The sequence below is a fragment of the Gadus macrocephalus genome, chromosome 21, assembly GCF_031168955.1.
Source record: "Gadus macrocephalus chromosome 21, ASM3116895v1".
Taxonomy (NCBI): Eukaryota; Metazoa; Chordata; class Actinopteri; order Gadiformes; family Gadidae; genus Gadus; species Gadus macrocephalus.
The window spans coordinates 14,985,538-15,001,906 of NC_082402.1; the positions used below are offsets into that span (position 1 = coordinate 14,985,538).

The 16,369-nt window shown below is 49.1% G+C and overlaps 1 protein-coding gene across 1 annotated transcript; it reads left to right on the top strand.

Moving 5' to 3' along the window:
• Positions 1-842: 842 nt before the first annotated feature.
• LOC132449843 (glutamate receptor ionotropic, kainate 2) lies at positions 843-10,068 on the top strand. Its single transcript, XM_060041673.1, has 4 exons — positions 843-1,364; positions 4,413-4,594; positions 5,957-6,010; positions 9,385-10,068. Exons 2-4 carry the CDS (start codon positions 4,523-4,525, stop codon positions 9,586-9,588), a joined length of 330 nt encoding a protein of 109 aa, XP_059897656.1. The 5' UTR covers positions 843-1,364; positions 4,413-4,522; the 3' UTR covers positions 9,589-10,068.
• Positions 10,069-16,369: the final 6,301 nt, after the last annotated feature.

A 16,369-nucleotide genomic window follows, 5' to 3' on the forward strand; every position in this document is an offset into this window, starting at 1 on the left:
TTTGTAAATAGTGAGGAAAAAGGCTTGGAATAAAATACTTTTGAATATGGCCATATCAAGCTTGTATCCATTTTCATAATCAATGAGAAGAGGTTCTAAGTTGGAACTCCAGCCGTGGGCGGGGTTACCTCGGAGCTGACCTGCTGTATACCAGGTCTGCTCCTGGTCAGGCTTAGAGCCTTTGTTTCCATGGTAACTGAACAGAGATAAGTCTAAGTTTGGTATCTGAAACCAAAGATTCCACCACAGTCACTGAATCCTGACTTAACATACAGGGTTATCCTGGAACGCCAGCTTCTTGAGATGGGCCTTGGGTTTGTTCTTGTTATTGTTTTGCTTCATGTGATTTTAGCATTCAATCGTCAAATCATGTTTTGAACAGGAAAAAAAACACATTGTCTTGGCCTTCAACGCCCCTGGATGTTTTTTGTATATTTATTGAAATTATGCCGTTGGGCTTTATAAGTGTTAGCGCACAGCAAAAAAAAAAGCAAATGCCCATAAGACCTTCAATTAATTAAAAGTAAAACACAGTGGTGCCATAAAAAGAGAAATTAATTACAGAGTAGTGTTGGAGTATGTTTTGTTTCACAATTGGACTAATTTCGGTCTGTCGTTACTGTGAGTTTCCAAAGCACAAAGAGCTAATTCGTTTTTCTAACTACTGAATTACAAACGGGGTACAACAAAGAAATGTTAAGGCTAAGTGTCATGAATAAATCATTGCATTGCTTGAAGCACTGACACCATAATTTTTATTATTAATATCATTTAAAAGTACTACAGATAATATGTTGTGGGTTGTGTGTATAAAAAACAAAGCAAAACATCTCTCTCTCTCTCTCTCTCTCTCTCTCTCTCTCTCTCTCTCTCCCTCTCTCTCTCTCTCTCTCTCTCTCTCTCTGTCCCTCTCTCTCTCGCTCTCTCTCTCTCGCTCTCTCTCTCTCTCTCTCTCTCTCTCTCTCTCTCTCTCTCTCTCTCTCTCTCTCTCTCTCTCTCTCTCTCTCTCTCTCTCTCTCTCTCTCTCTCTCTCTCTCTCTCTCTCTCTCTCTCTCTCTCTCTCTCTCTCTCTCTCTCTCTCTCCCCCCTCTCCTCACTAGCGTGCGACCAGCTCTCCCTGGGCGTGGCGGCCATCTTCGGCCCGTCCCACAGCTCGTCGGCCAATGCGGTGCAGTCCATCTGCAACGCCCTGGGCGTGCCCCACATCCAGACGCGCTGGAAGCACCAGGTGTCCGACAACAGGGACTCGTACTACGTCAGCCTGTACCCCGACTTTTCCTCCCTCAGCCGGGCCATCCTGGACCTGGTGCACTTCTTCCGCTGGCGGACGGTCACGGTGGTGTATGACGACAGCACCGGCACAGGTACTGCTGGGGTCTGTCATACCCTCTTCTAGTGGTGGTGATGAGAGGCTGGGACAGGTACTGCTGGGGTCTCTCATACCCTCTTATAGTGGTGGTGATGCTGATGTGTAGCCCAGTCTGCTGTGATTGGTCAGCACGCCCACTCTGCTGTGATTGGTCGAACACTTTGCGCATGTGTCTGCAAATTCACAACCCCGAGAAGTTGTAAACATTGCGGATTGAACATTGCAATTAAAGTTTGATGTAACAGTCTAAAGCAAAGGGAAAAGTCGAAATGCATGATATCACCCCACAGTCCTGCAGTATTTGTTTGTTTTCTGTCAATTATTAACTTTTTGCAGATTTCTCACTTCTTAATCATCAAAATAATTGAGCTGGACTTTTACCGTGCAGACCTGGAAATGCCTGCTCCATTGTCGATTGATTTTTTTATATGGTTTGCAGTAATAAGCCCCTGGCCGGCCAGGAATATAAAATGTTGCCTTTCCCTATCAGAGTAGGTCAGGAATTTGTAACCTTTTTTCTTGGCTTACAAATCAATTGCTTACTGTCTAGCCCCAGGTGCTGCTTATTTGGCTCTTCCGTTAGAGTGAGCAACAGCCTCAACCATATAGAAGGACAAGAGTACTACAGTACCCAGAACGCCCCAGTGTGAGATGTACAGATTAAAGCCATGTAGAATTACCATGCTTGAGGGGCGGATAACTGCCATAAATAACACACTCAGATTGTTATTAACGATCACTATCGTGGTTGCCGTGACGATGTTCTGCTTGATGGGAGGTGGGGAGTGCATGGCTAAACTCGATGTTTGCAACATTGGGTAGTAGCTACATTTAGGCTTTAAAGGAGCGTTTGTCTTCAAATCGCCATAGCTTCGACCATAATAATCAGATATTAGTTTCATTCGATTCCGGATTTTCTCCTGCAGAAATCCAGCAGCGACAAACTGGCATTGAGTGTCTACCTCTGATTAAAATAACCTTAGCCACTAAGGTTAGCGTTAACAGGCTAGATTCTCCAGCTCGAGTCACCAGCACTATCATTTTGCGGCTGACATTTGATCGCCCATGTTGCATTTTGAATCTTGGAATACTGCAAAATATCTAGCCAGCTTTCACAATGAATTATAAAGGCTGTTATACATATCATAATATTAATCAGATAATTCAGCTGATGGATATAGAATAAATATAGAATTCACAGAGTTTCTTCATTGGAAAAATAAAACCAGGAATTAATTAACTATGTTACATCACAGGGTTTTAGCCTGTATTATTCCTTAATGTTCTTGAATTAGACAGTGCAGAGCGAACTTGCTCTACACTGCTGCGGCAAATTGCATAATGGCATCAGGAATTGCATTGTCCTGACGAAAAGAAAAGAGCTTCAAAAGGACACGATTCTCAAAAACTTTTCCAAATTTCTTCTGCAACTTGCAAAGAGAGAAAAAACTATTTCCACAGTTGGCCTGTCACTCACATTATATAATTGAACGGGCCGGTGTTTCAGTGCGCGCTGGCATGTGTGACCGCACACTGAACCTTATACCAGACCCCAATGACCGCTTCCCCCTGATGATTGTTCAGGTGTCACTCATGGCCCTGACCCTTTAGCTATGCCCGCCCCCCCAAACCCCCGCCACCACCCTGCCAACCCAACCAAACATAACCCCCATCCGACCCCGCCGTGTGACACCTTAACGCTTAAATCCAAATCCCCCATGAACCCCCCCCCCCCTCGATGAGAGATATTCACACACACAGCTGTTGGAGGATCCAGGGGGGGAGGGGGGTCTGAGATCAGAGCTGGTGCCGATTCATCAACTGCCCAAATGTCTCGTGACCTCCCCATGTCGGCGGAAAAGGGGGGGGCCGGGTGGGGGGCCAGGGGGTCCGCCAGACCATTTGTCTGTCCGCTGGTCCATCGCTCGGCAGAAGAACAACTGAGATCACACAGGGCTTCTCCCAGGGGTACCGCCCCCCTGATCCCCAACCCCTGGGTGTGGGGCTGGTGTCCCGTCAGCGAAACCGCCTGCATACAGTTTGTTTTAACAAAAAGAAACAAACAAAAAAGAACAGTAGAGTCTTTCACCCGGCGTCTCCAAGGTGAAAGAAGGGGGGCTGGGGGGTGAAGAAATGGTTTTCAGTCTCCCTCTCGTCCCATCCATTCTCTTTACGCCCTCCCTCTTCTCTCCATCCATTTTTATGCCCGTGACAAGTAATCATTTCTCCCATCAGTCCGGCCTCCTTCATCCCAGGGCTCTGAAGTCCTCTCACGGCCACGGAGGGACTGGAACTCATTGGAATCTCATCCCACCACCGCCTCTCTCTCTCCCCCTCTCTCTCTCTCTCTCTCTCTCTCTCTCTCTCTCTCTCTCACTCACTATTTGAGTGCCCTCGAGACGCTGGAGAAAAATGGAACATGGAGATTATTTCCAACTGTGAGATTAAGACGTCGAAGGTCTAGGTGGTAGAGATGGTGGAGGTGGTGGAGGTGGTCTAGGTGGTGGAGCTGGTGGAGCTGGTTGAGGCGGATGAGGGCTAGGTTCTGGGCTAGGGCTGGACACAAACCTATCGATCAGTTGTTCTTTCCTCTTGTGTTTGTGTGTATGTGTCATTGTGTTGGGGGGCTGCATTAGTGTTCACGTGTGTTTGATGAGGGAGATGGAAGAATCCCAAATGAAAACTAAATAGTATTTGGTAGCATTGGCTTCTGATGGTTGATATCGCCATAGCTTCATGGATGCGTGTGTGAATGAGTGTGAGGCCCATATTGCCATGGTTAGAAAATAACGCTATAATGCAGTTCTATGACCATTTTGCGTGTTGAGAAATACTTCAAAGTAATAGCTGGAGTTAATCAATTAGGGTATCTATTCACCTGGGCCCTGTTAGTCTACCTGAGAACATAAGTATATATTTGAATCTCCTATATTTGAATAGTACCGATGCTCCCAGTAGACCGATTCCCCCGGCAGACGACCGACAGACTCCCTTGGGTTGGTACTTTACATGCACGGCGTCGCCCCCCCCTCTCTCCCCACAGGTCTCATTCGCCTGCAGGAGCTGATCAAGGCTCCCTCGCGCTACAACCTCCGCCTCAAGATCCGACAGCTGCCGGGGGAAACCAAGGACGCCAAGCCGCTGCTGAAGGAGATGAAGAAAGCCAAGGAGTTCCACGTGATCTTCGACTGCGGCCACGAAATGGCGGCCTGGATCCTGAAACAGGTACAGAGCGGTTCGCCCTGCCGGGTCTGCCTATAGAGGCCGTGGCTGTTTATTTATACAGCACCCTTCAAACACAAGGCCGTTCGTAGAGCTTCACAAAGGCACCGCATAGAGGAAACATTAAAGGGACCGCCGTTGAAACAGAGAGAAAGACTGGAAAAGAGAACAGTAAAAATTAAAACATAAGTGGTAAAATAATATATATACCAGTGCAGGCACATGTTTTCAATAAAACAATGCAGCATACAGAAAGGTGAGCCCAAATTAAAAGGGGGTGTTCTTTACCTCCGTTGTTGTTAAATCTTGGTGCCCGAGAGGCGGTGTGTTAGGACATAAGAGGGGTCACCCCAGGCCTGGTTAAGCCTGATGAACTTTTGGGCTCCTCACACAGGCCTCATATTGGATTCATTGCAACTTGTGCAACTGAATCCCATTCCCTTTATTAAAGCTTATACTCCCCTGATTTCCGTTCTGAAAGTATTTGACCTCATCATAGAATATGAGATTTCTATTACATTCATAATGGATGTTCTCCTTTGGGACATCATTAGTTTTTTGGGGGGGTTGGGGTTTAGTCCAGTTCTGCTTGTAGCCTGTTCAATGAATCTAACCCGAACACGTAATGGATTAGCAGTGATAGAAATAGCTTAGTTACACAAACGGTGCCCTGTGTCGCGTCACACACTGTGTAACCTCACCTGTGTGGGAACACAATGCTTTCTTTCTCCTTTTACCCCGTGTGCCTGACGAAAATGAAGGACAAAACTGTAGAAAAATATATAATACCGGCTTTATGAAATCAGCACATGTGAGAGAACGAGTCAATTTCGAAGCTTCTAATGATAACAATCAAACGATTCCTCTGCTCAGCTCTGCTCATTCAGTGATTACAAAGCAGCCTTTATCGCTGTACTTAGTGCCATGCCATTAGTCTGAGAGACATTAATTATTCATTTGTATCTTATGAATATCTCAAAGCAGCGTACGTAACATATTTATATATCCATCCTTACTCCTTGTCCCGTCTTTTCTTTCAATATTATTTGAAACGATGTATAATGAAAACCCCAGCCACCGCTTCAAAGGGCTGGCCCGTTTAGAAACGCAGAGGTGCTTCAAGACCCCCCACCCTCCCCCCTGACAGAACGCTGCGTCTGGGATTAGCATGAGAACCCAGATCCGACCACGAGAGAGGCGCTGGCAGAGGAGTTTTATTCTTTAATCTCACTCACACTGTCTTATCCTCTTGAATAGGAGCGCGCCTGCAGGTCAGAGCAGTGTCTCCTCTTTCATTTTCCTCGTGTTGACGCGATGTTTAGCGAGGTGAACCGTAGAAGGTTAAAGGTGACCTTCTCCCTGCAGGCTCTGGCCATGGGGATGATGACTGAGTACTACCATTACATCTTCACCACGCTGGTAAGTGTCCTGCTCAATTCCAAAGCTACATGCGCTTTTTATTTTTGTGGCGGTATTAAAACTGGAATGTCCCGAAGCCGCAATTTCCCCACATTTAACACACTTCTTATCAACCATTTAGTAGGTTCCAGTTGAAGCATTGACTTGCACGCTTCCTTTGCTGAAACGCGCCCTCATTTACATAGATTTGTTGTCCAGGAAACCTTAAGTACTGATCATAGCGAACCAGAGCGGGTGTGATGTATTCTACCGTGACTCCGGCTCCATTGAAGGTCTTTCATCTCGTGGCTACAAAGCCCTTCTTTGCTCGTGCGGTGCGCACGCTGCATAGAAAACGGTGTGTGCATCTTCTTCCCCGGGCCCTGGCGGCGGGGAAAAACGAGAGATAATGGCGGTGAACAGAACAAACGGCCCTGCTCGGTCGTCCCCAGCAACAGAGTCGACCCCTCGCAAACAAACGTCCCGCTACGCTGTCACCAAGGACATAACGGGGAAGAAGGATTTGGGCGGGAAAGGTCGAAGCAGACATTTATCTTGTGTGTGTGTGTGTGTGTGTGTGTGCGAGGTGTGACGCAGACACATCCCACGCCCCCCGCGCTTTTTCATCCCTCACCCAAAGCTGCGTGTGTGTGTGTGTGTGTGTGTGTGTGTGTGTGTGTGTGTGTGTGTGTGTGTGTGTGTGTGTGTGTGTGTGTGTGTGTGTGTGTGTGTGTGTGTGTGTGTGTGTGTGTGTGTGTTTGTGTGTGTGTGTGTGTGGTGGGCAGAGGGACGACAGTGTGGCGAGGGCCAGGGGTAATGAGACAGCAAGCATGACATTGGGAAAAAGGAAAAGAGACGATGGCGAACACAGAGCTTTGTTTTTTCCCGGTGCTCTGACGTGTGGCTCTGCACAGACGTCCTCTCCGGTGCCTTTACACCCTGAGCTCGCCAACCACACACACTCGGTCGCCAGAGCACCGGCCAACACAGACGTGTGTCCTTCAGAAAGTGGCCAACGAGAGAAACATCGACCGCAACCAATCCCCACCTACCCACGTACACACACACACATGTACCCACACACACACTCAAACCACCACACACGTGTACACGCACACACAGACACAAACCCCCACCCCGACATACATACATGCACACACACACACCTACACACAGGTACCCACACATACACACAAACCCCTACAAGCACGTACCCAGACACAACCAACACACACACGTACCCACACACACACACACACGCAAACACACAAACGACCACACACAGCCCCACCCATGCACGCACACATACAAACACACAAACGACCACACACACCCCCCCATACACGCACACACAGCCCTTCCCATCCTCGCGTCCATCACCCCCCCTGCTCCTCCGGTCCGGGGCGGGGTTGTGCCTCAGCGCGGGCCGCAAGACGCGCCGCGGGACCACGTGGTCACGCTGTCCCTGGACCCCCAGATGATAGATGGCGGCCCACCAGGACCGGCCCCATGTCACCTTGAACAGCCTTGGCTTAACTCAAGGCCTCCGGCCCCGCCCGAGTTAAACGGGCCCCGCTGCACGTGTGTGTGTGTGTGTGTGTGTGTGTGTGTGTGTGTGTGTGTGTGTGTGTGTGTGTGTGTGTGTGTGTGTGTGTGTGTGTGTGTGTGTGTGTGTTCATGTGCTGCCAAAACGTCAGCGCGCCGAATCCCGCCTGCGTCTGGGGAAATCGAGCCCCTGGCTGTAATTTATTACTCTCCGGAGCAGCTGTGAAGTGAGCATGCATCCACCAATGAAAGACAGTTAATTACCTTCGGCAGAACCCAGGTAGAGGAGAGCCCCAGGGGGCGGGATAAATATGAGCATTAACTGTTTTGAAGAAAAAAAAGAAAAGGAATGAAAATAGTGTGTGCACCGGGCGAAAAGGTTTGTTATCGATCGCACACAAACGGTTCCACAACATTCCCATTAGACGTGGCGGTTCCAGTAGCAAGTGGGTATTAGGTAAACTGAAGCGTTGCAGGAAGGTGTGGTGGTTAGCGTGACAGACGGACGCTATAGGGGCCGTTCTCCTGTGTCCGTAGCCTTCAGCCGACAGCAGAAAATCCCCATGAAAAATGCAGAGGCCAGGCGGTTTCATTTAAACAAGACATTAAAAGGACAATCAGTTCAATGCATTCATTTAAAAGGGTGAGGTAAAAAACAAAGTAAAACGAGGTTAAGCTATGTCAAATATAAAAGCTTTGATTATCCAGGTAATCATAGTGTGATCTCAAATGTTTTGTACAAAAATCAAAAGCTGTTAATCACGGTATTATGTAACCATGGGAACAGTAGTCAGCCCCTGGTGACCGGAGGGCCCTCCTGGGTTTGGTACGCCAGCCGCGCCATGATTACATGTCTCAGATCGTCACTTTGGATCAGATGTACTTGGTGAGAGCGATATTAAAGAGTCTTCTCTCCCTCTGCGTAGCCGAGCCGAGGATATATGTAGATACTACACAAAACAGCAGGCGGGGACTTTTAGACTAATATTTATATTCTTTTGTTCATTTTTCCCCAACAAATGTGGCAGGTGTGTCTTGGAAACATTTTGGAATGATATGTGATGGCATCTTTAACTGTGGGGGGCAGACACTGTATTAGAAAGAAATCCTCTTCCATTGCTTGTGTACATCGAATTGTGATCCAGACATTTCTAGTGTACATCAAATAGTGACCCCCCCCCCACTAGTTAGTGTCCCTCTGACAGTGACCCCAGTATCTAGTGTCCCTCTGACAGTGACCCCACTAGTTAGTGTCCCTCTGACAGTGACCCCACTAGTTAGTGTCCCACTGACAGTGACCCCAGTAGCTAGTGTCTCTATGACAGTGACCCCACTAGTTAGTGTCCCTCTGGCAGTGACCCCACTAGTTAGTGTCCCTCTGACAGTGACCCCAGTAGCTAGTGTCTCTATGACAGTGACCCCACTAGTTAGTGTCTCTATGACAGTGACCCCACTAGTTAGTGTCCCTCTGGCAGTGACCCCACTAGTTAGTGTCCCTCTGACAGTGACCCCAGTAGCTAGTGTCTCTATGACAGTGACCCCACTAGTTAGTGTCTCTATGACAGTGACCCCACTAGTTAGTGTCCCTCTGGCAGTGACCCCACTAGTAAGTGTCCCTCTGACAGTGACCCCACTAGTTAGTGTCTCTATGACAGTGACCCCACTAGTTAGTGTCCCTCTGACAGTGACCCCACTAGTTAGTGTCCCTCTGACAGTGACCCCACTAGTTAGTGTCCTTCTGACAGTGACCCCACTAGTTAGTGTCCCTCTGACAGTGACCCCACTAGTTAGTGTCCCTCTGACAGTGACCCCGCCCAGTAGCCCCACTCACCCTCTGCCGGTGCTTCCAGGACCTGTTCGCTCTGGACATGGAGCCGTACCGCTACAGCGGGGTCAACATGACGGGGTTCCGCATCCTGAACACGGAGAGCTCCCAGGTGACGTCCATCGTGGAGAAGTGGTCCATGGAGCGCCTACAGGCCCCGCCCAAGGCCGACTCCGGCCTCCTGGATGGATTCATGACGGTAAGCTTCCACGTCTTAATGCTTATGTGAGAATATGAGAGGCTTCCTTCCGCCGTATGCTGAGCCGGCAAAAAAGTAATTCAACTCAACTGTTTATGGGCGGTACTTCATCTGCCACAATATGTCTCAATGGCCGAATCAATCGGAGGGGATACATTGTTCACCATCACGCAGCAGATGGTTTTTTATGCCGCGAGGCACTATTGCAAAGCTGAAATGCGTGTGTGTGTGTGTGTTTGTGTGTGTGTGGGCGGGTGTGTGTGTGTGTGTGTGCGTGTGTGTGTGTGTGTGTGTGTGTGTGTGTGTGTGTGTGTGTGTGTGTGTGTGTGTGTGTGTGTGTGTGTGTGTGTGTGTGTGTGTGATGACCTTTGCAAAGCAGCACATCAGGAAAGTAAATAAATCAATGCAATGAAACGTAATGCAGTTCCACCAGAGCCATGAATAAGCGTCCTGATTTCAAACTGCGTGTCGCGGTTTTGCCAACGCATCATACACAGGCATGGTGGGGGGGGGGGGGGGGTTAAGGGAGGGGGTGGGGGCTGTCGGGGGGAAGGGTGGAGAGGGGCGGCTAACCCTTCAGGAGGGACCGGGTGTGGCCGCTAATAGCCCGTTTATCTGCCCCCCCCCTCCCTCGCCCCTCCATGCCTCCGGGATCGAGGCCAGAATATGACAATCTGTCAGCGCTCACGGCGAGAGGAACCGTCCAGCCAATTGGACGGAAATAACGGCCAGCGTTGTTTTCTCAGGACGCAGTCCAGAGAGAGAGAGAGAGAGAGAGAGAGAGAGAGAGAGAGAGAGAGAGAGAGAGAGAGAGAGAGAGAGAGAGAGAAGCAGCAGAACACTGTTTGCTGTCACGGTCATTCAAGGTCTTTCACAAGATTTTATTTTTTTGTCTCAAGCTTCCAATTAAGTCGGCCTCTCACAACAACAACAAGACAAAAAGCACACAGACTTCCTCTGCCCGAGAGGAAGGGCTTTGTTGTACCACTTCATCTATCCGCACATTTAGTTATTTCCTTTCTTTTAGAAGTTTTATTTTATTTCTTCTGGCTTTAGCGTCAGTTTGAGGATACTAGCGAGTATCAACAGGGAGAGAGGCGAATAATAAGAGAAGTGTTTCCACATCAAAGAGCACAGGGATGAGCCTTTGAGTTAGACGTGTGTCTCCTCCTGAACACAGTGGGTTGTTCCGCTCCGTACGTCAATCAGCGTCATCCAGCGCCTCTCTTTAATGTTTTATGGTGAAGAACAGACTGAAAGTGAAAGCTGCTCCGTGATGGATGCAATATCAATAATTGCTGGGATATTTACCTAAACGGGGCTGTGTGTGTACTCTATTACGGCGTATTTGTTTCCACCGCCGTGCTGGAGATGAAACGGTTTCTGTGGTGAAAGCAACACATCATCGTTAATTTCCTCCACAGTGTGTATGCGTGTGTGTTTATAGATCCCTCTGAATCTCCCTGGGGTTTGTGTTGAAGCACAATAACAGAATGAAACAAGCAAAGCATTTATTTAGGCAGCAGGAAAAAATATTAATGAAATACATAAAGAGGTTAAATGTCTGTTGATTGTTTTATTTTTGCTCTCGGTCTCTGCCGGAAATGAGCGAGTGGGTGATGTGCAATGGTGAATTAGCATAGCATGTATCATTTTGTCAGGCGGCATGTGCTATTGACATACTTCACTGGACCAGACCAGTGGAGTAGATACTCTGAGCCATGTGTAAACATGTGTGTGTCTATACAGATTTATCCCTAAAATATGCAGATTCCATGTTTACCTGATGTCCGTGTGGCTGTGTACTGTGTGTGTGTGTGTGTGTGTGTGTGTGTGTGTGTGTGTGTGTGTGTGTGTGTGTGTGTGTGTGTGTGTGTGTGTGTGTGTGTGTGTGTGTGTGTGTGTGTGTGTGTATATGTGTGTGTGTGTGTGTGTGTGTGTGTGTGTGTGTGTGTGTGTGTGTGTGTGTGTGTGTGTGTGTGTGTGTGTGTGTGTGTACCTGTTTGTGATGTGGTTGTGTTTTTGCATAGTGATGTGGTTGTATTTTTGGATTCGTTCAATTAATGGGTGGAAATGGGTTTCAGGTGGAAACATGATCTGTCACTCCTAAAACCATGTACCCCTCTGACTCACACACACGCACACACAGACACACACACACTCACACACACACACACACACACACACACACACACACACACACACACACACACACACACACACACACACACACAAACACAAACACACACAGACACACACACACACCTTCTCTTCAATGTGTTTACTGGCAGGAGCCGCACTGAGCTCAAGGCTTTTCCCCTGTGCTTGTTGACCAGGCAACAGTTGTGCAGCTATGGTTGCCAGGACAACACCGTCATCGTGTCACCTTGTGGTGTCACCGGAGGGGGATTGATGGACTGAGATAAAGAAGATGTGTTTGTGCATGCGTATGTGCGTGCATGCATGTATATGTGTGTGTGTATGTGTATGTGTGTCTGTGTATTTGTGTGTTTGCGAGTGTGTGTGCATGTATGCATATGTGTGTTTGTGTGTATGTGTGTGTGAGTGTGTGTATGCATGCATGTATGTGTTTGTGTGCATGTGTGCGTGTGTGTGCGTGTGTGTGTGTGTGTGCGCAAGTGGGTCTGTGTATGTGTGCTTGTGCTTGTGTGTTTGTGTGTTGGTGTGGGTACATATGATAACATAAGATAGGAAAAACTTTATTGTCTGTCACAATTGACAGAAAGAAATTCGTATGCATGGGTATGTGTGTGTGTGTGTGTGTGTGTGTGTGTGTGTGTGTGTGTGTGTGTGTGTGTGTGTGTGTGTGTGTGTGTGTGTGCGTCTATGATGAGGGTTGTTTGGGGGTGATGTCAGCGGTGGGCTTTACATTAATGGGCTCCATGGGGTTTGATCACTAGCCCCCCAGGGCCCGGACAGACACTAATGTGTATTATGAGACGTCCGTCTCAGGCCAAGGCCCCCAAGCCATACACAACATCCCATAATACACGGTCTGTCAGAGGCATGTCACATACACAAGGCCCGGGCATAGGGGAGACGCAATTCCAATTAGCGTAGCTAGAGAAGTGTGTGTGTTTGTGTGTGTGTGTGTGTGTGTATCAGTGTGTGTGTGTGTGTGTGTGTGTGTGTGTGTGTGTGTGTGTGTGTGTGTGCGTGTGTGTGTATATGTGTGTTTGTGTGTGTGGGTATATGCGTTTGTGTGTGTGTGTGTGTAAATATTTGTGTGCGTGTGTGTGTGCATATATGTGTTTGTGTGCGTGTTTATATATGTGTGTGTATGTCTAGCAAATGTTTGTGTTTGCGTATGTGCTTGCATTTATGTTTGTGTATGTGTGTGTGTGCGTGTGTGTATGCGTGTGAGTATATGTTTGTGTGTGTGTGCGTGTGTTCACCTCAAGGCGTTATGTGTACACTTTAACAATCCATGTGTGTGCCATCCTCCACCCCCCGTCCACTGGGGGTCATCGGCCGTTCGTTCCCACCGACCCTGGCCCCGTATTGCGTTCTCGATGTGCCAACGCCGGCTTGGTTGTGCGTTGTCCTTAACGTGCAGAGCCGATGTATTCTCCCGCCGTTCCCCTCCTGATGGTTGAGCTCAGCCACCGTACATAATGCAGGAGCACACCGCGTCGTAGCGCGGGCTGTGCCGCCCGCCGCAGCACGCGGGCACGTCGCATCTGTTTTCGATGTTACTGAAAACGATTCTGGGACAAACAGTGGCAGAGCGACAGGGTTTGTGTTCTAATTCTCTGTGTAAATGTGTCCTTCCGTGTAAATTGAGCAGGCCCTGAATGCAAACACTGCCTTTGGGTAATTGGATATTGGCTGGAAAAGTTCCGGTGTGATTTGACGTCTGTTGAATCCACTCACTGTGTACCTAGACCTAATTGAAATCTACACTTTCCCGATTGTATTGCTCATTGAGACTGCGGGCCAAGTTTCTCTTCCGCAATAATTGATAAAGCCAGAATAACAACACAGGGCTCAGTCCTCGGATAACATCTGGCCCATTCTGAGGTCTGATGGGTCTCAACGGGCCCTTGTTATCGGACCGCATTACTAACAATGAGATCCAAAATGAACTCCTTCTTTTTAGTCTTTTCAAATTTGACAACAAAATTGCTGGTAATGGACCAGCAGGTTTTCATATTTGACGTTAAACAACCTTCCCCTCAGGGCACTGGTTCAAATGGGCCCAGTTAAAGTCATACGCTGGGCCCAGTAAGAGACTGACTGGCCTTGGGAGAAGCAACTGAACTGGAACCGATTTGTTGACCAACAGTCGACGAGGAATATGGCCAGGTGTGGACTAATTGGATGTTTTGTATGAATTTTAAGCAGGTCAGAAACACACGGGCTGAGAGGAAGAAATAAGCCTTATTCTCAAGGAGAACTCGCAGCAACCACCTGGGAGGGAAACGAGTTCTTCATCCATCACAGCCACACATCTCTATAAATACATACGCTAGCACACAATTAGCCATAAGGGGTGATTGTGTGCGTGTGATTGTGTGTGTGTGTGTGTGTGTGTGTGTGTGTATGTGTGTGTGTGTGTGTGTGTGTGTGTGTGTGTGTGTGTGTGTGTGTGTGTGTGTGTGTGTGTGTGTGTGTGAGCATGGGTTTGTGTACGTGTGAGCGTTGGTGAGTGTTTGTGTGCATGTGCGTGTGTGTTTGTGTGGGCATGAGTGTAAGCGTCTCATGCTCTGTTCACACTTCAAATTATTTTGCGTCCGGGGTGATCCAATCAGAAGTGGACGGCTCTAGTAACAGGTGTTGGGGTGTTGGGGTTGGTAACGTAATTCCCAACCCATGTGGTTATTTCTGAATCAACAAGCACTGCACAAACCCAGGTGGATGAGTATCATGGTCGGGTTGGGGGTTAGGGGGGGGGGGGGGGACATCCACCCACACAACGAGTCTGCTGAGATTACAGGTCGGAGTGTGTAACAGGCATTTTGATACATACGAGAACACACATTTTATAAAAACGTGTGTACGGGTGTGTGTTTGCTTGCCCCCCCCCCCCCCCTATTTTAATTCCCGTACTTCTACACACAACACCTCCCACACACACGTGGATGTGTTGAGCTTCTCGATGCCGTTGTGCTAGCCAATCACGATGCCGGAAGTAGAAGTTGTTTACTGCTGGATGCTGTGCAGAGTTCTGCCTGCATCGCCTCTACTCCATCCCCCGCCCAGGGGGGGGGGAGGGGGACTGGATCTGGTCTGGGGGGCTCCGTGGGGGGTGGAAGGCATTGCACTGCCTTGAGACTCGTCCAACTACTTACAAATGGAGGACAGACAGCATGCCAGTGCACTGAAATATTCTCCCAGGCTGCAGTGCTGTGATGCGGCGTGGGGGGGGGGGGGCTTTGGGGGTGCTGGTCAATGGCTGTCAGGGAATTAAATGGAGGAGGCCTCAGGTAAAGGTCTCTTTAGTCCTTCATGTTTCCACTAGTAAAAGGGGGGTTCTCGTTGGGCCTCCTCCTTTGGTGGGACTCTTTGGTGGGCCGCCTCCTGCTCCTGCAGAACGACGGCCCAGCGCCCGCCGCGCCCCGTCCTGCCCCGCCCCGGCGCGCCGCGCCCGTCGTAGGGCCGCCTCCAGTCCTCCTACGCCTCTGAGACGACTGGGTGTGAGGCTCTCACTGGGCGCGTCCATGCATCTGAGACCTTGGAGATCTGGTGCTCACACTGTTGATACCCCCACACACACACACACTGTTGATACCCATCTCCTACACACACACACACACACGCACACTGTTGATACACCCCCCCCCCCCCCCCCCCACACACACTGTTGATACCCATCTCCTACACACACACACACACACACACGCACACTGTTGATACACCCCCCCCCCCCACACACACTGTTGATACCCATCTCCTACACACACACACTGTTGATACCCATCTCCTACACACACACACAAACATGACACACACACTCTTGATACGCCCCCCTGCCCCCAGAGACACACACACACACACACACTACACACACTGTTAATACCCCCCCCCCCCAAACACACACACACACACACATGACACACACACCCTTGATACACCAACACACACACACACACACATACACACACACACACTCTCTCTTGATACACCAACACACAAATGCACAAACACACACTCACACACACACACACACACCCTGTTGTTCCCGTGTAAGGAGAGTCTTTGTAGAGCCTGTCTGGTGCTGCCTCTCCCTCTCCTCCGGTGCTGGCCCCCTCCCGGCGCGTAGCCCCCCCCCCCCACTGTGCTTGGCGAGGGCATCAGCGTCATTAACACCCCTCAATCCCCCCGCCGCAGGGGGGCCGGCTTCTGGCCAAGACGGATCAAAATGATGAGTTCGAATAAAATTATGTTTTTATTATTCCTGTGATGCAGGGGTTTCTCCTGGGGTGGGGGGGGGGCTGTCTACAGGAAGCCCTCCAGAGTTATTCTTTACAGTGGGCTTCTTTCAGCACATTTCCTCGCCTGCGTTCGCTGTTTCATAACGTTTGCTTCTAAATGTCGTCTGCTGCCTTCTCCCCCGGCTCCTCTCTGAGTGCTGAGGCCAGAGAGAGAGAGAACCACACTACACACCGAGTGGAAGCCACACAACACATGACACGATACAAATAACACACAACACGAGTCACACACACACTGACCAAAGAGCACGGGACACAATGCAGTCACCTCATGACATACTGCTGATAACACACAACACCACACAACAACAGTGGCACTTGACTCGATACAAGTCACACAGCACAACTCAATACCA

Excerpts from the sequence above, each read along its gene's own strand:
- LOC132449843 (XM_060041673.1), top strand. The coding sequence starts at position 4,523 with ATGAAGAAAGCCAAGGAGTTCCACGTGATCTTCGACTGCGGCCACGAA. Across the intron at positions 4,595-5,956 it reads CGGCCTGGATCCTGAAACAG|GCTCTGGCCATGGGGATGAT; the intron begins GTACAGAGCGGT and ends TTCTCCCTGCAG. Across the intron at positions 6,011-9,384 it reads ATTACATCTTCACCACGCTG|GACCTGTTCGCTCTGGACAT; the intron begins GTAAGTGTCCTG and ends CGGTGCTTCCAG.